The following is a 27954-nucleotide window of genomic DNA, read 5'->3' as shown; positions in this document are numbered from 1 at the left end:
CACCTAAGTCGGTAGGGGGAGAATTGTTGGGATATACCTCCTTATTGGAGTGTGGGACCCAATTGGTTTGTTAAAAAATTTTAATTTGGCTTGGTTTAGGTATAATATATTTTTATATATTATATTTGTGGAGATCCAATTCAATTTGGATACAATTAAGATTTGTTTACAAAACCTAAGATTTAATAACATATATATATATATATATATATTGTTTTGTACTTCACAAAAAAGGAGGACAATTCGAAGCACTGTGCGGCTGGCTGATTTGTGTTGGTACGCTCTCGGATAATTTCGGCAACGTGTGTATTGGTTTGGTTCGGCTTTCGGTTCTATTTTGGTTTGTTATTTTGGATCTTCTTCAACTCTGGTTCAGAAGATTTTGGTTCATCTATTTGGTGAGGTCTTTCCTCTTTGTTTATTTGTGATTATTTGAAATTCACCTAAGGGTGATTTTGTGAGACTATTAGTGTCTCGTTTGTAATCGTTTGGAACTTATTTGGTTGATAGTAGAATCGAATTTCGATCCCGTGGACGTACCTCACATTGAGGGAACCACGTAAACTTCTTGTGTTGCCTTTGATTTAATTTTTCCGCATTAGTTTTTATTCTCATTGATTGATTTACTTGTAGAGAATCACATCGATTTTCTCTAACAACTAGAACTTAAGTAAATGCAAGAAAATGGACACTGGAAACTAGAACTATCGTTATTTATTACAAAGTTGAAGATACACATTTGTAATGAATTATACACTTGACCCCCCCCCCCCCCAAAAAAAAAAAACAAAAACAAAACAAAACAAAAAAATAAACAAAATGAACAATACACATAATTTTAGCCGCTTAGTTTCTCTCGAATTTTGGAGCTAGCTATTAAAATTCAAAATCAAGAGTTCTTCAAAGCTGACAAAGCATCCTTTGTCGTAGCAGATATAACAGCATCTGAAGCATTTGGCAGATAGTAATATTTTCCTAAAAAACAAAGTTTTGCAGAAAAATAGTTAGACATGAGAAACTCATAATAGAACATCAAAGGGCATTCCAAGCAATCAAACCTTGAGCAACTCTCGCAATCTCTTTGGCAAAGCCTGTGGAGACGAACTTATTTTCCGTGTCAATGACAAGAAGAGACATCCCTGCTTTGTATATTTTCCCAGCAACTTCAAGAATCTCATCCTTCAAAAGACAATACAACAGAAAAAAAAAAAAAAAAAAAGCAACGCCCAATTAATACACCTTAATGTGTTTTTGGGAGAGAGAAGATCCATTAATTATTGTGACATTCACACTTCAAATTTTTACCCTATTTCTTTGATGGTGAAATTTATTTGAAAAGGCATGTAATACCATCTGATTGTGATAATATTTAGCTTTTAGCATTTGTACCTGAAGAAGCCCGCGTATTATCAAGCCCTGCAATGCTGTGATTGTGCTGCCTTTTTATTTTTTATTTTTATTTTTTGGTGCATAAATTTACCTTCAATTCTTGAGTAGAAGGCCTAGGAGCATCAGAAGCAGCAGTAGCTTCAGGATCAGTGGATCTTTTCAATGATATGTTGGCTCGACCATCAGTTATTGCAACAATCATTATTCGTCCAACGTCACCACTCTTCTCCGCATTTAGCCCAACCCTGACAGCCTAAGGAATTCAGGTTAATACAAATGTTAGAGACAATGTCGACAATCGTAGTTACAAATTTCAGGTTTGTTTGATTGTTTTAAGAGCTGAGAATCAAGATGCAGATGGAAGTGGTTCAAATAGAAATCCAACAAAGGAAAGGGAAGAAAGCAATGCATTCACACTAAAAACTAGAAAACAGATTATTTTCAAATAGCTCAGGCAGAGATATACATATCTTCATGAAATACACGAATCAAATATTACACAACAGATCAGTCAATACAAATTGAAATAATCTCATATATTTCAGGTAATTTATATGCTTCTGACATTTTAGCCAAGACCCTAGCAATTATAAGATTTAGATGAACTTGCATACCGTGGTAAGACCGTGAGCTAGGGGGGAACCTCCTCCACAAGGAAGTCTCTCAAGACGTTTTCTTGCCATTGCAATTGACCTGGAAGGTGGCAGCAGAACTTCTGCAGAATCTCCACGAAAAGGAATGATCGAAACCTAGTTTAGGTTAACAGCAAACTAAATCAGATAGGTAGTCATAAAGGAATAAAAGACTTGACAAAAATTAATAAATGTGACCTTAAACAGTATATTTAAAAACAATACTCCGTCACTATTATGATAAAACTTGTGACCCTGATATAAGCTTAACAGAAATGAAAGTGACAAATGAGTAAATGTGGGCTTGGACAAAAGGCCTGCGAATCATGTCTTCCGTTTCCAACATTGAAACTTCCACCGTATGATCTTTTCAATAGAAAGAGGCATGCACCAGGTCATCAGCATATGATCAAGAATGTCTTGTACAAATTTTGACAATTTCTACAAATAAGCAGTACAAATGGGATTTCATTTAAACCCATCTTCAGAATAAACAGGCATGGCAATTGCACCTCAAGACCATTGTTTGTCATAAGAAATAACCTCTTATGTGAGACATTCATGCATAATTCCTCCATAAGCTTATCGTTTAACTGGAATGCTGAAAACAGCATGCAACTGGGAGGAAAAATGAGGAGTACTATACCGAAATTAAAATTTACCGTTGAATTAACTATAGAAGTAACCAGTGAAATAGTAAAACGATATTTTCACCTTGAACAGTCAATGTTATTAATGTCTTTAAACGCACCTGATCTCTGCTTGTATAACTCTCTGCCAGTAATTTAAGAGCAGCGCCTTTTGCATTCTGCATACGGTTCAATGCCATGCTTCCACTAGCGTCGACCACAAATATTACCTGCCATGGACAAAAATCCCAGAAATAAAATTAATCCTAAAGTTCACAAGTTGTTTTCTCACAACTCGGACACAAGCCCTGTGAGCCCACCAATACCCCCAAGTTAAACTGGACATTCTAGGGTGAACCCCTCGGAAGTTGGATCAGAGGTAGCCATGATCAACCCAAGTTAAACTGTATATTCTAGGGTGAAATCAACCATCAACAAAAGCAGTTTCAGGGTTTTGGAAAAAATTTAAAGTGATTGCACTCCATTTTGAATTTAGAAAATTTCCAAGAAGTTAAATGGATTTCACTCGTAATTTATGAAATTGTCAGATAATCATTGACATATTTCCATTACATTTCACAAACCCACCCCCACCCCCACCCTCACCTCTCGGATGGTTTTCAGATAAGTAAGTGACTACATGCTAAACAGAAAAATCAGAAAGTCTTTCCTAGTGTGGTAATTAGTAGCAAATCCCATAGCTCATTTTTTTTTAAAAAAAAATAAAATAAATAAAAAAAAAATAAATTGTTAAAAAGATTTTTACAAAAATCCATTTAAGATATACTACAGGGGAAAAAAAATACAAAATAGAACTGTGAAAACACTCTATAAATTTGATAACACAATGAACAGGAAAATTTGAAAAAGAAATTTGAGTACTATGGTACCAGTGCTCCTGCTTTTCGTGCCATTCTTTTAGCCCTCATGTCCGTTTTCTCTACATACACTTTCCTATTCTTTTGAGTATCCTTCTCCCTTCGCAACTTCTGATATGGTGCAGCTGCCCTAAGAGTTGCATCAACAGCTAATCTCTTTACAGGACCCTGATTAAGATTGTGCAACTTGGTCAGGGCAGAGAAAGTGCAGAAATAAACTTTTCCCAAGAAAACACAGTTCTAGATTCTTGAAATTCTCAAAGAAATCCATCAATTAACTTAACAAATTCAAGAATGGCCAACTGAGAATGAAACCATGCATTTCTGTTAATTTCTATGCTATTTCTTTTGGTTTCTAAAAGTATCAGCAAAACACAAGTTCAGAAAGGGCAGATGATCCATATCAAAGATTCTCTTCTTTTTTTCCCCTCTAAATTTCCATTTTCTTCTCTAACGTTGAGAGAAGCGAAGATGGGGAACTTACCTTCGGAAGCATTGGTTTAATATATCGGCCTCTATCCTCCGAAAATATTACATTCTTTGCCCTCCCAGCCTTTCCTCGGCGTCTCTGTGCTTGTTGTGCAAAGAAGAGAAGTTTCTCATCCACCAGACCCCCTTCTGCATCAAAGATAAACTCCTCAGGTAGTTGATCCCGTTGTTGCTCATTCTCTTCATCATTTTCATCCTGCTTACAAAGTGAACCTTCCATTATAAGCACACATGATTCACCAGAGAATTTTTTTCTGTAATAAAAGATGATAGCTGAGAAATCAATCAGGGAGTATGACAAGAGGAAGTTGATAAGTTTTGAGCTATATAAACCTCTTGATCTTCCTCTTCATTCTGCTCAGCAGAATCTTGATTTTGTTGAGGGGGTGGTGGAGGTGGAGGCTGCTGGTTTTGCTGTTCAGGGGGATTTTCATTGATGATTGAACGAGGAAGGATAACAAGTTCAACCTGCATCAAATAAAATTTTCAGAAGAGGAATATTATGTTTGACTGCTCAAAAGAAGCCATTTATGATTTATAAGTCTCAAACTAAACCCATTACAACAAAAATACAAGTACTATCTTTGAATCAATGAACGGTAGATAACTCATCGAAAGAGCTGTAGAAGTTCACCAGTATTAACAAGAGTTCGTGTTCATTTTTCAGATTCCAATAGCCTATGGATATGCTTGGAGTTTATTCCATTTTGGAAACTCATAGCACACTCCCATAAAAAGGTTAATAAACTTGGGATTTCAGCTTCAAAATTTCTGTGGACAAATTCCACTTACAGTCTTACAGATGATCAAAGTTTAACCAGAGGTTGAACTTCAAACTTTGCACCATGTCCACTAAAATGCATTGCTGTCCAAAGAAATCACATCTACTTCAATTTGTTTATCATCATAATGATAAGATGACATGGGAGATTTATTGGCCAAAACAAGTTTTGGACAGATCTAAAGGATTGAAGGAATTACACATATCTAACCAAAATTTATTTACAAGAAAAAGAAAGAATAACTTAACTGCTTTCTTCAGGTCATCCACACTGACTTTTTCACGTCCTTCTAAAGCAGCTAAGCATTTGGCAACACGGGCAGCATATAGCTCAGCTCTATGTCCCTGTCATGAACAGATGTATGCAAAAATTTAACATCAGGAGTATCTTTTCAATAATATTATCAGATACTGCATCCATTAGTACGATCTCGGATAAATTAAATGGTATGCAATAAGGCATATGATACAACATAAATGTCAAAGTTGTAGTGGTGGGTGGTTTTCAATCTCTGTTATATGTAACAATAACATATACCTAACTATTGTTTGCTTCTTTAATAAACAGATGTCTTTATTTTGCAATACTATAAACACAAGATATTTGTGAATCAAATAAATAGATAGAAACCATATAAACTTTTAACAAAAACTAAGGAAGGGTTCCATAAATAAGAACCTGGCAACCACCTCGAAGTGCTTCCAAAACAAGATACTTCAATTGCTCCCTGCTGATAGTAACGTCATTCAAATACTCTCTAGCCAATATAATCTACAAGGTATGAAGAAATAAAAATCAGTAATTAAATAACTCAAAGAGGCTGATTTCTGTGACTTGAACCCACACCACAGCGTGGGAAATATAAAAAGAATGAAAAAGATGTTTTGGATTACTCATGAATGAGGTAGAGCCATGTATATAATGAAACAATATTACAAAATAGGAAACAAAACTATAAAGGCACTAAATCTGTGATTTGCACAATCACGGATTTTATACACACTACTATAATTACAATATTGTTATTTCCTAAATTCAACACTCCCCTCAAGTTGGTGTGAAGATATTCAACAAACGTAACTTGCCAATGGATGACTGGAGTAATGTCGGGCCTACAGACTTGGTGAACATGTCTGCTAATTGCTGAGAAGAACAAACAAAGGATAAACTTACAATACCAGCCTGAACCTTTTCTCGAATGAAATGTATATCAACCTCTGTATGCTTAGTACGCTCATGTCGAATAGAATTAAAAAATAGCATAATAGCATACTTGTTGTCACAAAACAAAGGGGCAGGAGCAATCTCCCCAAATCCCAACTCTGCCAGAATAGAACGAAGCCATAGAATCTCACATGTTCCCTGTGCCATAGCCTGATACTCGGCTTCTGCAGAAGACCTAAAAACAACTGCTTGCTTCTTACTTTTCCATGATATAAGATGATCACCATAGAAAGTACAGAAGTCAGAAGTAGAATGCCTATCAGTTCTAGACCTAGCATAGTTAGCATCAATGAAACAGGAGAGTCCAAATTGAGGATCAGCTGTGAAGAATAATCCCAAGCCAGGAGAGATCTTCAAATATCTCAAAATGTGATGAACCGCATCAAGATGTTCTGTACGTGGTGCATACATGAATTGACTAACAACACTAATCGCAAATAACACTAATCGCAAATGTCAAGTCAGGTATAGCGTTGGTCAAATAAATGAGATGCCCAACAAGAAACCGATACATGCTTGGGTGCTCTAACAACTTGCCAGATTCTGATGCGAGCTTAACATTAAGATCCATAGGAGTAGAAGTAGGTTTACACCCTAATATACTACTATCCTAAAAAAGGTCAAGAGTGTACTTCCTTTGAGACAAAGAAATCCCTTACCGTGAGCGAGCCACCTCAATCCCTAGAAAATGCTTGAGACTTCCCAAATCCTTAATATCAAATGTGTGTCTCAAATCCCTTTTTACTTGATCAATGCCTACAAAATCATCACGGGTGAAAATAATATCATCCACATAAACCAACAATACTATACACTGACCTGCTGAATTACGACGAATGAACTAAGTATGGTATAAGTGGCACTGAACAAACCCATGGAGATGATGATAGAACTAAAACGACTAAACCAAGCTCGTGGAGACTGTTTGAAGTCGTATAAAGACTTGCACAATCGACGCACTTTCCCCGAATACTCCCCCTTAGCCCGAAAACCTAGAGGAGGTGCTATATAAATCGTCTCAACAAGATGCCCATGAAAAAAGACAGTCTTGACATCAAGCTGATGAAGAGGCCAAGAATAGGATAAGGCAAGGGAGATGAGAAGACTAATAGAGGTAAGCTTGGTAACAAGTGCAAAAATAGCTCCAAAATCCTTGCCAAGAACCTGGGTGAAGCCCTTAGCCACCAAACAGGCTTTGTAACGGTCAATGGAGCCATTAGCTAAGCATTTAATAGTGAATAGCCATTTGCTATTCACAATACTCTCGCCAGAAGGTAAAGGAACCAGATCCAGGTATGATTCTGCCCTGAAGCTGCCATCTCAGCCTCTATAGTCTCTACCCATTTTGGATTCTGAAGGGCCTCTGACACAGACCGAGGAATGGACTCGGACTCAAGTTTGCCAATGAAAGAACGATATGAATCTAAGACCCTGTCATATGAAAGATACAGGGAAATAGGATGATTAGTAATACTCAAATAATCCCAATGGTTTGGAAGATGTCGATCCCGAGGGGGATTATGACGAGGAGGTAGAGGAGATGTAGTTAAAGGAGAAGAGATACCTGACCCAGAGATCGAAGAGGCGGCAGAGGGCAGCTAAGAGCGTGGGCGACAAGAGTATCCCTGCAATGAAAGGGAGGGGGGGGGGGGAAAGAGGCAAAGATAGAGAAGGAGAAAGGGGAACAACCTCATTAACGTTGCCCAAAATGGGCACCGGGCGAACACTGGAAGTAATGGGAGTAGAAGCCTGTAAAGGAGGGTTAATACCAAAGAAAGAAAGATCCTCACAAAAAGGAACATGCAAAGTTTAGTGAAAGTGGCGAGACATGGGATCATAACACCTATATCCTTTGGACATGGAAGAGTACCCAAAGAAGACACAACAAATAGATTTGTCATCTAACTTAGTGCGAGTGAGACTCTGATTTTGGATGAAACAGGTACACCCAAAGACACGTGGTAGGAGAGGAAATAAAGTGGTGTTGGGCATAAGGACATGAAACAGGGTGAGACCATGCAACACACGACTAGATGTCCTATTAATAAGATTGATAACAGTAAAGACAACCATATGCCAATACGACTTAGAAATGCCCACAGTTTTTGCGTTCAGCAGCACCATTTTGCTCAGGGGTCCGAGGACAAGTAAGTTGTTGAAGAATACCAGTCTGATTAAGATGGGAACAAAATTCATTGGAATTGTATTCCCCACCATTATCAGAATGGATATTCTGAACAACTGTATAAAACTAAGTTTTAACCATTTGCAAAAACTAAACAAAAATAGGAAACACGCCAAACATACAGCAAAGAAGATAAATTCAAGTACACCGAGTGTGATCATCAATAAAAGTCATAGAATATCTATGATTAGAAAAAACAGTCACAGGAGAAGGACCCCAAATATCGAAATGGATAAGATCAAAAGCACTGGGGGCACAGGTAATATGAGGGATATATCTAGTACAAGTATGTTTGGACAACTCACAAACCACACAATGAAATGTAGAATCTTTGCAAACTTGATGTAATAAAGGAAAAAATTGACTTGACCCATATGTGCATGCCATAATTGTAACATCAGAATATTAAAAACACAAGACATAGAAGCAGGCAAAATAAACGCCTGAAAACTAGGTAAAATAGAAAGAGACGGTTTGTTCGGTGGATCCCCAAAGTAGTAAAGCCCATCACGCTGATAGCCCCTGCCAAAATTCTCTTCGAACTTGGGTACCATAAAAGACAAGAAGAGGAAAAGAAGATGACAACACAATTATAGGTTTTGGCAAGCTGACTAACAAATAAGAGATTATTGGTGAAATTAGAAACATGCAACACAGAAGACAGAGTAATATCGGGTGACAAAGACACTACACCCTTATGATGAACAGAGGAGGAAAAACCATTAGCAAGACAAACCAGTAGTAGGACTGGAGATGAAAGAAAAGAAAACTCACCCTCATATGATTATCAGCCCCAGAATCTAGGACTTATGAGGGACTAGCAGACCAAACATGGAAAGTAGTAGAAATACTTGTAACAAGGGTGGCAGCAGTGGAAGATGATGAGCCATGAGAACTAGTGGTTAGGGATCAAAGTTGAGCTTGAAGCTAACCAATCTGAGTCTGTAACTCCTGTAAATTAGGAATAACAAGAGACCCAGAAACACCGTGATGATGACAAGTAACTGGACCAGTAGAACCCCGAGAACCAGACTTTGTAGCAAGAGCCATCTGATCAGATAACACCGGAGGAGGGCTAGGTTGAAGAACATGCAGCAACACAACAACACAGTCTGAATAAAAAACACCACACGAAGCCGGAAAAACTCAACGGCTTACCAAGTAAATACTACCGAACAAATCCAATAACCCAATGAATAAAAAAGTCAAAAAAGTGCTTAATACATTAGCACTACACCCTAGAAAGGAGAAAAAAAACAGGGACTGAACTGCCCTAGAACAGCTGCCGAAGCACCTACAGCCAGGAAATACCCTGTCGGCAGCCAACAAGGCCCTCAGCAGCAATAGGGCAGCCTGCTGAGGGGTGTAAAGGGTTGGGTAAGTGGTTTCAAGGGGTCTAGGCTGGCTGGGTGGAGCTGTCGAGTGAAATAAAGGGTTTGAGAGGGACTGTCAGCCCTCAAGGAGGAAGAAAGAAGATGTAACAGTGGCTGGGCAGTGGTGCAGAGGTGCTGACAGTGGCTGGGCAGCGAACTAGGGTTTCTATGCTTTGGCTTTGATACCAAAAAGAATGAAAAGATGTTTTGGCTTATCTATGAATGAGGTAGAGCCATGTATATATAATAAAACAGTGTTACAAAATAGGAAATGAAATTATAGGGCACTAAATCTGTGACTTACACAATCACGAATTTTATACACACTACTATAATTACAATATTGTTATTTCCTAAATTCAACAATATATAGCACTTGTCATTGCTCCAGGTCATAAAACAGGCAAAGTAGCAACACTCAACCCCCCCCCCCCCCCCCCCCCCCCGGGGCAGGCGGGCGCTGGAGAGTATGGTAGACTTAAAAGAAAGAATATGTAAATAGCTCTAACTATCAGGTTTCAGAAGCACAATAAATATCTACCAAGAAAACCATCTCCCTATCCCCCAAAAGTTGTGTCATAATGATTTTAGAGAAAAGTCAATTGTTCACAGTTCAGATAAATCGCTGAACTAGAAGGCTATGGATTGATGATTATCGATTGATGATACTCATGAATCATAAATGACTAGAGAACTACCACAAAAATATTGAAATCAAGGACCTTGCAGCTTGCTCGCATATATAGTCTTCCTTCACAGATCATTAAAATCACAGTGGTTTTATAAATCTCTGGGGTTCAAATTACAAGCAACAAAACATACCACAATCCTGTCTTGCACGAGACCTTTTTGAAACTTGCCTAAACCATGCAAGCCAAACAAAGTGATCTGATTGTAAGATTTCATAGGGACTGAGATTTTAGGGGGAATAATAGTAATTTTTACCAAACATCTAGCGACTTGCCACCAACAAGAGATGAAAACTGAGAAAAACATTTGAATTAGAAATTTCTGGAAACCCAACAAAATAACTAGCAAGCAGTCAGCAACATCATATTTTCCATTCTTAGAAGATCGTGCATTCATTAACATGATTCTCCAGAAAATTTCCATTAATAAGGAGTCCTGCATGCACGCTTGCAAAGGAAAGGTAAAATTTACTAGCGTTGATTAAGAGAATAATTCCAACAACCAAAGAAATGAAGACTATTAAACCAAACCAACCAAACCAAACCAAGCCTTTAAGTCCCATCAAATGGGGTCGGCTATATGAATCCTTATTCTCTACGCTGCCCTATCAAAAGCCAATTCATTAGTCAAATTAAGTAGATCCATATCTCTATTTATAACGCTAGCCAACGTTAATCTAGGCCTACCCCGTCCCCTAACACTTCCATCTATCGTTACAACATCGCATCTCTTCACTACTGCCTCTTTTGGTCTTCGTTGAATATGACCAAACCATCTCAATCGATTCTCTCTCAACTTATCTTCTATCGGTGCTACTCTTACCCATTCCCAAATACACTCATTCTTAATTCTGTCTTGTCTAGTCTTGTCACACATCCACCTTAACATTCTCATCTCAGCAACACTCATCTTATCTACATGTTGTTTCTTGATTGCCCAACACTCCGTCCCATACAACATCGCTGGTCTAATAATCGTTCTATAGAACTTACCTTTTAGTCTAGTGGGTATTTGTTTATCGCACAGTACCCCAGACGCACTTCTCCACTTACACCATCCCGCCTTAATCCTATGGGCCACATCCACATCAATCTCCTCCGTTGTTGTGATAATCAATCCTAAATAACGAAAATGTTCACTCTTAGGCAGTTCTTGGTTCTCAATCTTCACTTTTCTTCTGCTTTCATTGTTACTGTTACTAAATTTACACTCCATGTACTCTGTCGTAATTCTGCTTATCCGGAATCCTTTAGATTCAAGAGCTTTTCTCCAAATCTCCAACTTTGTGTTAACTCTTTCTCTAGTCTCATCCACTAACAAGATATCGTCTGCAAAAAACATACACCATGGCACGCCATCCTGAATATTTCTCGTCAACTCATCCATAACTAAAGCAAAAAGATAAGAACTTAAAGTAGATCATTGATGTAACCCTACAGTGATAGGAAATTCATTTGTCTCTCCAATAGGCAATCTAATAGTAGTCATCACCCCTTCATACATGTCCCTAACCACATCAATGTAACATTTTGTCACCCCTTTGTTCTCTAACACCCATCATATTATATCCCAGGGGACTCTATCATATGCTTTCTCAAGATCGATAAACATCATATGAATGTCTCTTTTCTTTTCTCTATACTTTTCTATTACTCTTCTCAAAAGATAGATCGCTTCCATTGTTGACCTGCCAGGCATAAATCCAAATTGATTCTCTGACACTTCTGTTATATCTCGCAATCGGCATTCCATCACCCTCTCCCACACTTTCATTATATGAAACATTAGCTTGATTCCTCTATAGTTGTTGCAATTTTGGACATCTCCTTTATTCTTATTGATTGGCAGTAAATTACATAACTTCAAATCTTGCAAATGTAATTAATTCATTAGTATCCCATGAGTCTAACAATAATTGCAAAACTTAAGAAATAATGTTCTCCAGCCATGTAAGAATGATATGGATAGTTCACCACCCAAACAGTTGAATTTTGTAATAAGACAATAATGTTGAATATAGAGAGATAATAGAGACAGAAAAGAGAAAAGTAAGAATACAAAGATTTGACGTGGTTTGGCCAATATCGGCCTACATCCACACACACAAAGCCCTAAAAGGCTACATCTTTCATTCACTCAACTTAATTCTCTTGCTTACATGATACTCCATATATATAGTGGAAGATACAATCAAATCCCTTCAGTTAAGGAATTGAAATAAATCAAAGATACAAAAAATCATAATAAGAACAAATCATGGAATCTCCATATATTATGATATCTTCTATATCTTTTAATATCTTTGAGAATATAATATTATCTCCAACACTCCCCCTCAAGTTGGAATGCGGAAAGGTTAAAGTGAAGTGTCCAACTTGAACTCCAAAATATGATGATTATTACAAACAACTACAATGAAGTTGCCGGAAAAAACAATTGTAATCACTCCACTAAATGACAACTTCAAAGAACATGGGCAAGGGATCACTATCTTGCAATGGAGAAACATGCATGGAATCAATCACGATGGCAGCAAGAGAAACCAACCGAGAGAGAAAAAGGAACAAGGCTAAAGCAACAACAAATCACCACAAACAGAAAGGCCAACAAAATGGCATCCCACAAAGAATGTTACCGAACACACTAGTGGCCCAAAAACAAAAAAGAACCAAATATATGCTTACCACATCAGCATAGGGACCCTAAAAGGGTAGAGAAGTAGCCAGAAAACTTGGCATATCACAGAAGAATGCTACCGAACACACTAGTAGCCCCAAAACAAGTAAAAATCACAAAGTTTGCTTACCACATCAGCAAACTATTGGCCAACTTAAGAAAAATGGAAAAACGCCTTGATAACAAAAAAAAAAAAAAAAAAAGATGGAGCAAGAAAGCATTCTAAAGAGAAACAAGCCTAGCGTTTGGTAGGCTCTGAAATCAAGTTGAATTTTGTAATAAGACAATAAGGTTGAACATAAAGAGATAATAGAGACAAAAAAGAGAAAAGCAAGAACACAAAGGTTTAACGTGGTTCGGCCAATATTGGCATACATCCATACACAAAGTCCTAAAGGGCTACATCTTTCATTCACTCAACTTAATACTCTTATTTACATGATACACCATATATATAGAGTGAGAGATACAATCAAATCCCTTTAGTTAAGGAATTGAAATAAATCAAAGATACAAAAATTATAATAAGAACAAATCGCAAGATCTCCATATATTATGATATCTTCTAATATTTTTGACAATATAATATTATCTCCAACACAGACCATCATGAGCAACCAAATATCAACTAAAATAAACAACAACATGGTATGCCACAAAACCTTATCTTTTAAGCAGCCTCTAACCCCAACAACTTGATGTTTTTTATTTGGTCAACTTAAGCAATCAAGTCTTCTTTTTTTTTTTTTTTTTGATAAATACTTAAGCAATCAAGTCTTAAACTTAGCAAGATTTACATTTTATTTAGAAGTTGAAATTAGATTAGAACAATGGTGATAGTAGAACAATCTATCTGGCCAAATCTTTGTTACAGAATTATAGAACATAAGATTTCAAGGATACACCTCTACTTGAAACTTGAAAGCTTAAACTCCTGTGGTGTGATGTGATTCTAGAGTCTTCGACAATAAAATTAAATACACAAGTCAAATAAACAAATAAATACACTTTGCTGAAAGGGTGACATTTCAATCTTGACCAAGAAGTGAGATAAAAGTCCTCCACAGATCCTTTGTCATCTATTCCTTATGGTTTCACTAAATTTTTCTACCTTAAAGGTCTGCTTATATTCCTGCATAGCTCTTTTGAGGTTTAGCAGCCTTTCTCATTCAACCCTAACCTATATATAGAAAGACCTTCCTCTTGTCATGACACAACTTATGATGTGTATTTTAACATTATAGAAATCTACAACATGCTATCCTAATCGATCAAATCACCTTGCTAAATATTTACCTGAGTCTTTGCATAGTCTGTTCCCTCCTCAACCATTTTAAAAACTTCATTACTATGTTCCTGAAACTGTGTTGCAATTTCAACAGCTGCAACACGATCTTCAAAACTCATTGGAAGATCTGCACTGCAGAAGAACAATGTAATTAGTAGTAAGAGTGAATAAGAAGTGAAAGTATCAACACAGTGATAATAAGATGTGTGCAAAGGTGTAAAAATCACAAGACATGTATGGCATATTTTGCAAACTAGATACACAAATAGCTGTTAGGCAAATTAAGATTTTCAGACCTGTCTATTGATTGCACAACTACAGAACAAATAAGATTGCAAAAATCTTCATATTAAAATTCTATATGCTGATCAAAATGTGTACCTCAAATTGATTGCAATCCGATCCAGCAAATGTTCCCGTACAGCACCCTCTTCTGGGTTATAAGTAGCAATCAAAAGTGGCTTGCATGGATGTCGAAAGCTGATCCCTTCTCTTTCCACGATATTAACTCCCTCAGTCAACACATTGAGAAGCAAATTACTAATGCCCTCATCTAACAGATTAATCTCATCAACGTATAGAACTCCTCTATGAGCTTCAGCAAGAAGGCCAGGCTGGAAAACAGTTGTTCCAGATTTCACAGACTCCTCAACATCAACAGAACCAATAAGTCTATCTTCAGTGACACCAAGTGGAATCTGAAGCACAAATTGAACTGGGAATTGAGTAAAAGAAGGAAACAACATGAATATGGAAGGATTCTAGCACAAAAATTACCTGGACAAAAGGAGATCTGACTATCAGAGTCTTGACATTACCAGCAGGGTCGTGTTCCACTTTATTAGCCAATCCATCTTCCCACCTTCAAAGAATTAAAATAAAAAAATTAAGTATTTTGAAAGGAATGATTGCACACGATAGTTCTGTTAATTGTTACAATCAACTCAGCTAAAAACTTTTGTTGTGAACACACCATCTCTGTTATAAGTTTCAACCACAAGCAAAACATGTCCATGTGGATAGCCAGCACACCAGGGGCCACAAGTGAGGGGGAGTGCTAGTGACAAATAAACAAGTTACACCTCTACCTGCCCTAGTACCATGTTAATTGTTAACTACAACTCATCTAGAAGCATAACTTGTTAGAGAGAGGTGCAACTTATTTATTTGTCAACACTCTCCCTTGCGTTTAACCCTTCATGCATTTTGGTTTGTCCATGTGAATGTGTTTTTTTTATTGTTATAAGTATTGAACACGTTCAAAGCACAAAATATCATTAGAAGGAAAATAAAAATAACTCTTCAATTCAAATCTTTCAATAGATGAAAGGAATCTTGACATCAAAGACATAAAAATCACCCTCTGCTTTCTTAGTGTACAGGTCCCCAAAAATGACGACTTCTAACGTCTGTATTGTAGTGCATAATTGTATAACTCAGTGAGTGCAACAACTACTGATGACTTAGATGTTGGGTTGAATTAATAGAAAAAGAATTAGAATTTTAGTCAATGAGAAATCAGAAATGAAGAAAGAGGTAACAATCATGTCAAGCAAGTTCAGAGTTTCAATTATGATGCCACCAGTTTCAGTTAGATGTTGGGCCATGTATAAAAATACACACAAATTACAATAAATTTCGTTTAAAATAAAATATCACAATATATTGCTTGTCATCACATCAGCATCAATTACAATATGAATGAATACAAAACTATTTCAAGCACAAAAATACAATTGACGAAGGAATAACTTTCCAGTCGCCTCAAGTCCATGACAATTTCAAAATTCCAGTTCGCTATCAAACTAGTACCATAAATTGTAATCATATTTCATCATAAACACAGAACATTTACTATCCACATCATATGGAAGAAGCTGAATTCAGTAACCTTACTCTTCCGGGCAGGCTGGATCAACATTAGCAATTGAACCAACAACTACTTCAATAGGTGGCAGAATAGCATGCAACCCACGTGCCATCACTGTTTTGGCTGTTCCTCGCTTTCCCGAGATTGCAATACCTCCAATCTCACGGTCAATGGCCCCAAGCAGAAGAGCTGTTTTGATAGCATCCTATAAAAGGAGTTAATTTTTCAGATAATAGGGTTGGCAATATTTTTTTATTTCTTGAAACAGCTTTACATATCAATGTATTGTTAACAAATCAAACAGAGAACAAATAAAAAGTATGAACAAAGGTGGGAAATACAATAGAATTCATACACTAGCAGTCTCAAGAAGTAGGTGAAATCTAACCTAAGCAGGATTTCTTATGAAAGGCTAACAACACACCAATACATTCCTCTTGGTTTCCCATGTTTTTTTTCATGGTCTTGGATGTTTGAATTCTTCCCTTATATAAAAAGTTTCCCTAAATTTGACGAGGACAATATAAAGATAATTCCTCATATCTAAACTTTACAGTGACATGTCCCATTGGAAAATATAACTTAATTTATTGAACTCAGAAGCATGAATCTAGATCAGTTTCCCAAATTGAAATAGCAAATTCATTATTTAATTTGCTCAGGGTGAATCAACATAAAATGTTTTCCCTGATATAACAATCAAAATACCAGGCTTTAAATTTTTGAGGAAAAACCACAAATAAATAACACTATAAAAAGATCAGTACAAAATCAGCCACCTCTTAAAGAAGCAGCTTTCGCCAGCACATAAGCAGCTTTTACATATTGTCTGTCCATGTTAAAAATATTGATAGAGAGAGAAAGAGAATAAATTGTATTATTGATGGATATCTTGATGTATTACAAGATTGATAAATTACAATTCCTATACAATCTATATATAGAAGAAAATGTGGTAGTAGGTGTAGTGGAGGTGATAGTGGGTTAGGTGAAGTGGAGTGTGTGGTGAAGTGGAGTGTGTAGTGGAGTAGGTGTAGTGGAGGTGATAGTGGGTTAGGTGAAGTGGAGTGTGTGGTGAAGTGGAGGTAGGTGAAGTGGAGTGTGTAGTGGAGTAGGTGAAGGTAAAGATGGGAAATTCTAACAGCCCCCCGCAAACTCAAGGAGGAGAGAAACTAACCAACTTGAGTTTGGAGAGAGTAACAAAACAAGAAAATACATAAAAATAAAAAAGGATAGGTGACACTGTATGGTCGTGTCGGACCGTTGTAGCAGACAGTTTACGGGGTCATGTCGGACCGTTGTAGAAGACAGTTTATGGGGTCATGTCGGACCGTTGTAGAAGACAATGTTGTGACAGTTTACGGAGTCTTGCTGGACCCTTGTAGAAACTAACCGGAATCAATGTCGGGACAGTTTACAGAGTCTTGTCGGACCCATAAAGGAGCTAACCGGAATCAATGTCGGGACAGTTTACAGAGTCTTGTCGGACCCATAAAGGAGCTAACCGGAATCAATGTCGGGACAGTTTACAGAGTCTTGTCGGACCCTTGTAAAGTTGCACCCTCAAAAGGTGTGCCCAATTTTGTCAAAAAGGCGTGCCATCAAAAGGCGTGCCCAATTCATCAAAAGGCGTGCCATCAAAAGGCGTGCCATCAAAAGGCGTGTCCACTTTGTCAAAAGATGTGCCATGAAAAGGCGTGCCAGTTTGTCGGGCGGCAAGAGGCGCGCGATACGCGTGGCTGCCTCGGCTATTTAACCAAGACGAAGGCTGAGGCTGAGGCATACCATTCTGAAACCTCTGAAACCAACCCTTCGCTGAAAAAACTCTGCCTCTGCGGAGAGAGAAACTGTGGAACACTTTGTTGCCATTCTGTCACCAACCCTTCCGAACATTACCAGTCTGAAATTGCTATTTCGCTGAAACACTTAGCAACCCAAAAACATGGCCTCTTCTTCCCGTCCAGCTACCCAGAACCTGCTCACGCTCTTTCCAGAACTGAACGAGCCCACAAGAGATATAACTGGTGCGGTGGCCAGTGAACCTCAACCAAACACCTCTGGTTTTGCTCCATTGAACTTTCCGATGCGGTCGGTGGAGTAAAAAATGGCGGTGCAAACTGATATTGAGGCTAATCAATATACTCTGAAGTCATGCGTGGAAACCATGACGGCGGTCACAAATTTGTCAAACCGGCTGCAGAGTAGGACAAATGAGGTGCAGCATTTAAACGCCCAACTGGCTCTGCTCCAACGCATGTATAAGGATGCGCGAGCAGAGATAAGTGTGCTGAAAGCAGAAAATAAGGAGCTGAAGCGGAAGGCCACCGTGATGTTCCGATTTGGAGGTCCACCATATGCTGCAGTGGAGGAGCAGGGAGTAGTGATCATGCCCAGTGGAGTGGGAAACACGGAGGCAGCACCGTCAAGGGCCGCCCAAGACGGAGGCAAGAAGAAGAGACCGGCTGCAGAGTAGAGAAGAAAAAAATCCGCCAGTGGATGTGGTTGTTTTGTTTGTTTGTTTGTTTTTTTTTTTTTTTTTTTTTTTTTTTTTTTTTTTTTTTTTTTTGTGTAACAATGTGATCGGGGTTGATCCCTGAGATGAATAAAATATGGGTGTTGTGCAAACTCGAATGGTAGGTGTGGTAATGCAGAAAAATCAACAGAAAAATTGTTGCTCCTTAAGTTGCTTGGCCACATCTTTAGCAGAAGATCCAGAAACCTCAATCCAAGTTTTTTGAGAACAGTGCACAGGCTGACAGCATGAACTCTAAATAGAAGAGAGCATGAAAGGGATTGGCTGCCATGTCTGCCAAGTTTGATGGTGCAGTGACATAGTAAGCAAGACCACCAACTGGGATAGACTGGCCTGAGGAACAAACATCAATGACTGGAATATGAACAATAGGGTCACACATTAGAGGTGTGAATGGTAGGATCTGGGGTGAACTTGATCTAGATAGTGGCAACCTGACCAGTGGCTCAGGCAGCAAAGTAGGAAAATCCAGAGGGGGGAGATCAGACACATTAAGAGGTGATATTGGTGTCAACACACTAGAAGACCTTGTAGCTGGTAGTAAAGAAGAAAGTGGAGGTAAAGATAGTGATTCAGTGAATGACATAGGCAGTTGTGGAGGTTTTACTGTGTATTGAAAAATTGATGCCATAGGAGGGCACCAACAATAATAGGGAGAAAAAAGGGATGAGCCCATTGAAGGTTCTTGAGATCCTGGGCATAAAAAGGGTGGTGTACCAGACTTGCCAAGTGATTCCAACAAATTTGGAGAGAATAAGCCCATTCCAGTAGCTTCTGGATGTTTATCCTTTCCAGAAAGATTTGAACCAGATGCATCCATGGGGCTTACTGGTGAAGAAGCAACAGACAGGTTATCAACAACTGAAAATTGGATGTCCCCACGTCTCCTCAGCTTTTCTCGGGTAACACTTTTCAAGGAAGTTGAGTTTCTGAGAAGGTAGCAGATTATGTTGCTGAAAATCTGGGAAAGAACATTGTGAAAGCACTTGAATTTGTCAGAGACGAAGAAGATCAGTTAGAAGCAGCCATACATAGCGGCTATTTGGACACTGATAAGGAATTTCTTAGTCAGGGAGTAAATGGAGGAGCATGTGCAGCAAGTGTACTGTTTAGAGATGGAAATCTATATGTAGCGAAAATACTGTTTAGAGATGGAATAGGTAGAGGTCCGGCGGGCGGCCAAGGCGAGGCTGCCGCCCGCCGGTGAAGCAAAATGAGTAGGTTGTTAACCTTGCTCTGATACCATGTTAAAAATATTGATAGAGAGAGAAAGAGAATAAATTGTATTATTGATGGATATCTTGATGTATTACAAGATTGATAAATTACAATTCCTATACAATCTATATATAGAAGAAAATGTGGTAGTAGGTGTAGTGGAGGTGATAGTGGGTTAGGTGAAGTGGAGTGTGTGGTGAAGTGGAGTGTGTAGTGGAGTAGGTGTAGTGGAGGTGATAGTGGGTTAGGTGAAGTGGAGTGTGTGGTGAAGTGGAGGTAGGTGAAGTGGAGTGTGTAGTGGAGTAGGTGAAGGTAAAGATGGGAAATTCTAACAGTCCACTTTAACTACAATAACATAGACAAAAAAAGCTTCATACATCCTTAATTTCTTTAAATATTCCCCAAACATATAATCCGTCTTGACCTCCAATTTCAAAGCTTGCACTAGAAGCAGGCTATCAGTTTGTAGATGTATTATGGTGAGCCCCATGAACATGACACCATCTCAAATCCTCCAAACAAGAATACTGATATGCACACAAACAATGAGAACTGTTTCTCACTACGGATTGCCAACCTGGTGTTGAGAGGCTAACAGTTCCTGCAATTTATACTTCTTAATTTCATATTCATGAGTTTCATCAGAATTTCATCACATAACCTATTCACCCAATCTCAATTGCTTTCAGATGCCTATGGAAAGAAGTATTTATCCCAATCGAATATTCAATGCCATTTCATAACATTTGAATATATTCTTCCGTTGAAAATATGGGACACAAGGGAAAAATGCTTCCAAATTGGTGCTGGTCGTGTGCAGAGCTCATAGGTAAACAACCAAACCACGTCTAATTCATTGTAAGCTGTTTAGAATCAGGACATGTTATTGTCTTCTTCTTTCTTTCTTTCTTTATTTCTTTTTTTTTTTTTTCTCCCTTTTCTTTTCTTTTCTTTTTTGTACGAGTCAAGCCACACTCAGTGATGGAGTTAATGAGTTGCTTGCAAGGGGATTTAGTGAGAGAAAGAATTATAGTAGGCATGGGAAGGTTTTTGGTGTCTCATGTGGTATATGGAATGAGAAGAACCAAAGGAGTTCTATGGATTCAGTGATGCCAGCCATGGGCCAAAAGAGTTAATGTTTAAACACTACACATTTGGCTCTCAAAGATGTTTCCTATTTCTTCGCTTCATATTGTAGATTCATGGGAGAGTTGAGCTTTTGTTAGGATCTTCCTATGCAAATACAGTTGAATTTTGTAATAAGGCAATAAGGTTGAATTGTAAGATTTCTAAATAAGAATTGTATATTCAACTTGTGAAAATAATACAAGGATACATCTAATTATATAACAATCCTAACCCTAAGACAAAAAAGGAAAAAGAATATATTTACAGTCCCTCACGAATGCTCAACATATATACAAAATATATACTACCATATATAGAGATATACTAATATTCTCATACCCCCGCTCAAACTCACAGTGTTTTAGCAGAAAACACTAAGAGTTTGCCAAGAAGAAACTGAAACCGAGCAGTAGTGTGACTCTTGGTGAAGAAGTCAACAAGTTGCAAAGCCAAAAAGGCGAAAAGAAGCGAGATAGAGCCAAACTGCAGATGCTGACGGATAAAGTGATAATTGATCTCAATGTGTTTTGTCCGTTCATGGAAGACAGTGTTATAAGCAATCTGAATAGCGTTGTGGTTGTCACAGTAGAGAGAGGTTGGAGAAGATTGAGGGACACCCAAATCAGACAAGAGAAAACGAAACCAAACAATCTCAGCAGCGGCATGGGCCATAGCACGGTACTCAACTTCAGCAGTGGAACGTGCAACAACAATCTATTTCTTGCTCTTTCAAGAAATCAAGAAATCAATAAAAAAACATGCAAAAGCCATAAATGGACTTGCGATCAGTGACATCACCAGCCTAATCAAAATCAACATAGACTACCAAGTCTAAGGAAGAAGTAGAAGACAATAGCAATCCCTGAAATATAGTACCCTAGAGATAGCGAAGAATCCGAACGAAAGCAGCCCAATTTGGAGAGGAGCAAAAATGAGCTAGCTGACCACATGAACAACCTAGACAAGATCAGGGCGAGTAATTGTCAAACAAATTAAGTAACCTATTAACTCTCGATGTAAAGTAGGATCATCCAGAGGTACAACATCAATAGTGTTAAGCTTCACATTAAGCTCAATTAGGATATCAGAAATCTTAGTGTCAATAAAACTAACACGGTGAATAACCTCATTTACATACTTGGCCTAAGATAAAAAATAGTTCTTGGGAGAAGGTGCTACCTCACTACCAAGAAAATAGCACAAGGGGTCCAAATCCTTAATTTCGAAAGTGCGGAAGAGATGCTGCTTGACCTCAAAGATAGCAGAAGAGTCAAAACCAATGATAATCACATCATCCACATAAAGTAACAGAGCAACAAAACCAGCAGAGGCGTGGAGGAGAAACAAAGCAGAATCGTGAGCACAAAGGTGAAACCCAAGCTGAGTAATTGCTGCTTGAAAACAGTCATACCAAGCATCGGGAGACTGTTTCAAACCATAAAGAGCACAACAAAGATGACACACTTGTCCAGAAGAATGAGGAAGACCAGTTGGAGGACGCATGTAGACCTTCCGAGCGAAATAGACATTAAGAAAAGCATTCTTAACATCCATCTGATAAAGAGACCAATGACGAATAGTAGCAACAGAAATCAAAGTACAGACAGTAGTCATCTTAGCAACAGAAGCAAAGGTCTCCTCATAATCAATAACATACTCCTGTGAGAAACTTTTGGCAACCAAGCGAGCTTTGTAGTGCTCAAAAGAACCATCAGAATGAGTCTAGACTTTATAGACTCATTTATAACCAACCAGATTCTTGCCAGCAGGCAAAGGAACCAGCTCCCAAGTAGGAGTCTTCTGTAATGTAGACAACTCATCCTCTATAGCTCAAACCCAATTAAGATCTTAACAGGCCTCCTTGCAAGATTGGGGTTCTAGAAAGGAATGAAGAGCAAAAAAGAAGGTACGATAGGAAGCAGAAAAACATGTATTATAAAAACCCAACTTGTTCGGGGGATGCCGCTCATGATTACGATACCGGCGTGCAGTAGGATTAGTGTCTTCAGAAGCAAAAGGAGCAACAGTAGGAAAGGAGACTACTGGTGGGGAAACAACATTGCGACGAGAATAGACTAACATCGAAAGAGGTGAAGGAGCAAGAAGGGGAACAGGAAAGGGAGCAAGAGGAGAAGATGGAACAAGCTCATGGAGAACAATAGAAATGTAATCCTCAGGACGAACCTCAGAAGGAAATGGATCAATGTGAACTAAATCCTCTTTGGAAACCGAGGCAATGAGATGAGGAAGTCAAAAATAAGACAGATGTTCCAGAAAGGCAACATGGCGGGAGACATAAAGGCAGCGGGAAGTGGGGTCGCAACAACGATAGCCTTTTAAGTAAGACTGTAATCCAAAAGACACACAGGACAGACCGGGCAATAAGTTTGGTCTGATCTGTATGGGGAAGAACGACAAAACAAGTAAACCTAAAAATACGAAGGAGCGAGTAATTGGAAAGTTGATAAAATCGAGTCTCATAAGGAGACCAACCAGAGAGAAAAGGAGTAGGCATATGGTTGAAAAGAAAAGCAACAGTAAAAACTGCCTCAACCCAAAATGGAGCCAGAATAGAGGTAGAGAAAAGAATAGACATAGTTGTCTCAAAGAGATGACAGTCTTTACGCTCAACTCGGCCATTTTGAGCAGGTATATCAGTATGGAAAGTTTGGTGAATGGTACCCAAATTGGCCAAATACTCACAAAACTCAGTTTTAAAATATTCTCCACTTAAGTCAGACCGTAACAATTTAATAGTAGACCCAAACTGTGTAGTGATCATAGACTGAAAAGTACGGTATATCTGGTACAAGTCAGACTTATGAGTCATAAGATAAACCCAAATGTAACGGGTGCAATCATCAACAAATGACACATAGTAGGCAAAAACCCTTTTGGTGAGAACAAGAGAAGGACTCCAGACATCAGTATGAACTAAAGAAAACGGTATATCAGATATAAAAGTACTTGTACGAAAATATCAGGTTGTCATTTTGGTAAGTTTATACCCCCGACACTCGGTAAGTTGACTAGGAGAAACTTTACTCAATATACCTGACAAAGCTAAAGACTGTAAGTGGTTAGCAAACAAATGCCCTAATATAGAATGCCACAAATAAAAAGGACACGATAGAGAATCTAATTGAAAAGAGAAAAAAGTAGTCGGAGAAGTAGTCATAAGCAGATGCAAGCTTACCACCACATGCTTCTTGGACATTCGATCCTACACAGAACAGAGAAAAAAAGAAAAGATAACATCAAAACTAGAGACATCAAGCTGACTGATAGATAATAAATTGACAGATAACTAAGGAACATAAAGGACAAATAGAATAGTGGCAGCAGACATAGTAGACGGTAGGATAGACCCAACAGACATACCAGACCCAACAGACATATTAACAGTAATAGGAAAGGGAGGAAAGTACAATTTTGAAGGAGAAATGAAGAGTCATATGATGAGAGGCACCAGAGTCAAAAAGCCAGATAGACGAAGATGAAGAGATACTTGAAGAAGACCCAAGCAAACCTTAATAAATAAAGAAAATAGCAAAAGCAGATAGGGATGGCGGGGAGGTACAAATATATGTTGAAGTTGACCAATCTGAGCACTCAAGGAAGCCAAAATCAGGATCAGAAGCTGGAGCAAATGCAGTATAAATGGCTAGAGTCTGAAAAGTACTTAAGAGTATGAGCTCAGAAGTGTGACTGAGATTGCAGAGTAGATGAACACCCCTTCTTGGGACAGTGATACTTCCAATGACCCTTTTGATGGAAGAAGGCACACTCATCAAAAACCAGAGACATCGTAATAACCAAAAAGTTAAGGGGTTCAAGTGTAATAAACCCTAAATAGCTAAACCAAGGGTCAAAGGATAAAAAATAGAAATTTGATAGGGCAAAATCTAATAAACCAATACTAGATGAGTCAAATATGACCAAACAGAACTAGAAAAGGAGTTGCATAATTCACCAAAACAAAAGTAGCAAATCAATTCCCCAAAGCAAAAGTAGCGAACCAAAGAAGAGATAGGTCAACCAAGAGAGATAATACCTCAAATAGGTCATGCAATCTGACCTAGAACCAGCGAGAGAAAGAAAGCAGACCGTCGCAAGAGGGAGCTTAATCATGAAGCAAAACTAAGGTAGAGTGAACCAACCAGAGAACCAAAAGTTGAAGTAAAGTCCAACGAGTTAAGGCAGAGAACCAGAAGTCCAACAAAGAAACGGCCTAACCTTGCGAGTCTAGCGATAGTCTGATGTCGCGATTCCGAAATTGAACCGAAGAGAGAAGACCCACCAAGATGGCGACAAAGGTGAAGCCCTCAAACAGAGGAGACGAAGCAACCAGATGGGTTCTCGAACCAACCACCTAACCAGATGGATCAAACGAATGAACCCCAATGGCTCAAACGAGTCAAAAGAATCAAACAACTTAATGAGTCACGATGAATAGAAGCGACAAATAGATGGTATGAACCAAAGGGCAATCTTGAGCGAACCAAATATCAAAACCAAAGAAGCTCTGATACCATGATTTCTAAATAAGAATTGTATATTCAACTTGTGAAAATAATACAAGGATACATCTAATTATGTATCAATCTTAACCCTAGGACTAAAAAGAAAAGAGAATATATTTACAATCCCTAACAAATGCTCAACGTATATACAATGTACTAATATTCTCATAGAATATGAAGAGATAATAGAGACAGAAAAGGAAAAAGAAAGAATACAAAGGTTTAATGTGGTTTGACCAATATTGACCTACATCCACACACACACAAAACCCTAGGAGCTACATCTTTCATTCACTCAACTTAATACTCTTATTTGCATGATATACCATAAATATAAAGTAAGAGATACAATCAAATCCTTTCAATTAAGAAATTGAAATAAATCAAAGATATGAAAGAATCATAATATGCACAAATCATGGGATCTCCATATATTCTGATATCTTTCATATCTTCTGATATCTTTGGCAATATAATCTTATTTTCAACAAATACATGGGTGCATGCCCTTCAGCAACTTTTAAAGAAAAAAATTAACTCATAATGGCAGGATTTTCCTATTAGACTGTCCAATTTGGATCTGAAGTTGCTAGAGGACCAGCCTTCAGTGGAAACTTAAACTACCTTAGGAGGGTAAAGTCTGTAAAGCTGACTTATATGCATGACATGACAATATAGCCCTTGTATAGACCAAATGATTTTCCTATATAATTCCCCACTGAATATCTTCAACCATATAAGCTCTTGAATTATTTCTTTATCTGTAAAGAAATTTTCAGATCTATACTATCTAACAAGCGGAGAAAATGTATGATTCAAGCCTTTCATATAAATTTTACAGTCTCATTTAATTTACAGATTTTTTTTTTTATTTTAAAGATTGTTAAAAGAAACAGAGGTGTCAAATAAGATCTAGAATTACAATTGAAAAAGAAAAATATGCACTTTGGCTAATAATATTGTAAGATGAACAATTTCAATATAGTTTCTACTGAAGTCGAACCATATTTGTATACAATCACAATCCCTTTTGGTTTTTCCCCCTCGATTATTGAATTCATTATTTTTCCTTCTCCTTTATCAAATCACTTTGTTCTATATAATTAGACGACATTTTAAGCTTTTCTGCTTTAGAGATGTCTATCACAGTTGAAAATTTTCAAGCACTGTTTAATGCAGCCAAATAGGCAAGTTCATACTCTCAACCAACATATCATAGTTCAAGAGGTTTATGTAGTTTTCATCTTTCAGTCAAATCACCAAAGACACCCCATATTGTATTTACAGTTCACATTCCATTATCTCATTTTTAAATTATGACCCCAAAAAAAAAAGTTCAAAATTTACAGAACTCAGCTCCATAATGTCCTCAACCACACACCCAACAGAGCAATTCACCACTTAAACAATTCATCTGAACACAACCCACTACACAAACCATAATTGAAGAAATTCCAAGATTATATACCACAAAAATAGAGTGACCCGTTAATGATTTCATGAAGGAAAGCAGAAATCAACAACCAATGCACCACACATTCTTCAGTAGCAGAGAGAAAGAGAGAGAGAGAGACCTGTCCGACAACGGCAGCTAAAGGGAAGTATTGTCTTCCGTAGGAGGTGGTTTCGTCCTTGTTGGGGACGACAGCAACAGCACCATTGCTGGATTCGAGAGTTGCAGTGGCACGAACACGGAGGCGATTGGGGAGGCGTTTGGGCTTGAAATTGAAAGAGGAGAACGAGGAGGAGGAGGAAGAGAGGATTGGGTAGAGCTTGAAGGAGGGAAGAAATGGGGATGATTTGAGGAAATTAGAGAGAGAAGAACATGTTGGAGGTGTGGGGGAGAGTGCCATTGGAGGAGACTGGAATTGTCTCTGAGAGAGAGTGGATGGAGAGGGAGAGGGAGAGAGAGAGAGAGAGGCCAGAGTCCTTATCTGTTATTTTATCCGGTGAAAGATCTGCTCTCTGATGTAATTTGGGTATGATTTGATCAATTAATTGGAATCTCATATCTCATTCACCTCTCTTTTAAGGCCTTTTCTCAAATTAAGGTAAAGTAGTAATTTATTTTTCAAATTAGTTTGGATGAAATTCTTAAATTAGATTAAAACGTACTTGTGAACCACACTTTTATTGTTTATCTGATTCTTTCATAGAAAATTTATAAAATCATAAAAGTATGATTACAAACCACACTTTTAATTAAGAAAACGTAGTTACAAAATAGACTTTTATTGTTAACTAAAGAAAACGTAAATAATAACCATGAGTTTGAGCAAAAATGTGAAAACGTGCTTTCAAAACACTTTTTCAATAAAACATCAAACCCAGCACTACTCTTGTCTCTCTCTGACACGCACTCATATATATATATAATTTTTAATATATATAAATTTTATTTTATAAAATTGAGATCAATGTTAAATATATATAATAATAATTTATAA

At 37.8% G+C, this 27954-nt stretch overlaps 1 protein-coding gene across 2 annotated transcripts; it reads right to left on the bottom strand.

The window, feature by feature from the left end:
• Window positions 1-687: 687 nt before the first annotated feature.
• ALB1 (ALBINA 1) lies at window positions 688-27507 on the bottom strand. Of its 2 annotated transcripts, XM_028232540.2 has the most exons (16): window positions 27082-27475; window positions 24181-24207; window positions 16132-16310; window positions 15013-15097; window positions 14617-14933; window positions 14244-14367; window positions 5478-5570; window positions 5048-5143; window positions 4351-4485; window positions 4013-4213; window positions 3541-3696; window positions 2773-2880; window positions 2004-2138; window positions 1481-1642; window positions 1059-1179; window positions 688-975 (listed from the first exon to the last, which is right to left on the bottom strand). In XM_028232540.2, the coding sequence occupies exons 1-16, from the start codon at window positions 27358-27360 to the stop codon at window positions 890-892; spliced, it is 2304 nt and encodes a 767-aa protein (XP_028088341.1). In that variant the 5' UTR covers window positions 27361-27475; the 3' UTR covers window positions 688-889. The 2 variants fall into 2 exon arrangements, with proteins under 2 accessions (XP_028088341.1, XP_028088342.1); XM_028232541.2 differs by lacking the exon at window positions 24181-24207 and having other exon boundaries at window positions 27082-27507.
• Between the last annotated feature and the right edge of the window lie 447 nt (window positions 27508-27954).

The sequence above is a fragment of the Camellia sinensis genome, chromosome 14 (genome assembly GCF_055761805.1).
Source record: "Camellia sinensis isolate YWXY chromosome 14, ASM5576180v1, whole genome shotgun sequence".
Lineage (NCBI taxonomy): Eukaryota > Viridiplantae > Streptophyta > Magnoliopsida > Ericales > Theaceae > Camellia > Camellia sinensis.
Note: the sequence above shows the minus strand (reverse complement) of the source record. Positions and strands in the feature narration are given on the sequence as shown.

Coding starts and splice junctions, on each gene's coding strand:
- ALB1 (XM_028232540.2), bottom strand. CDS start 27,360: ATGGCACTCTCCCCCACACCTCCAACATGTTCTTCTCTCTCTAATTTC. Junction 14,934..15,012: donor TCAGATCTCCTTTTGTCCAG/GTAATTTTTGTG, acceptor TTTGTGCTTCAG/ATTCCACTTGGTGTCACTGA. Junction 976..1,058: donor GATTGCGAGAGTTGCTCAAG/GTTTGATTGCTT, acceptor TTTGTTTTTTAG/GAAAATATTACTATCTGCCA.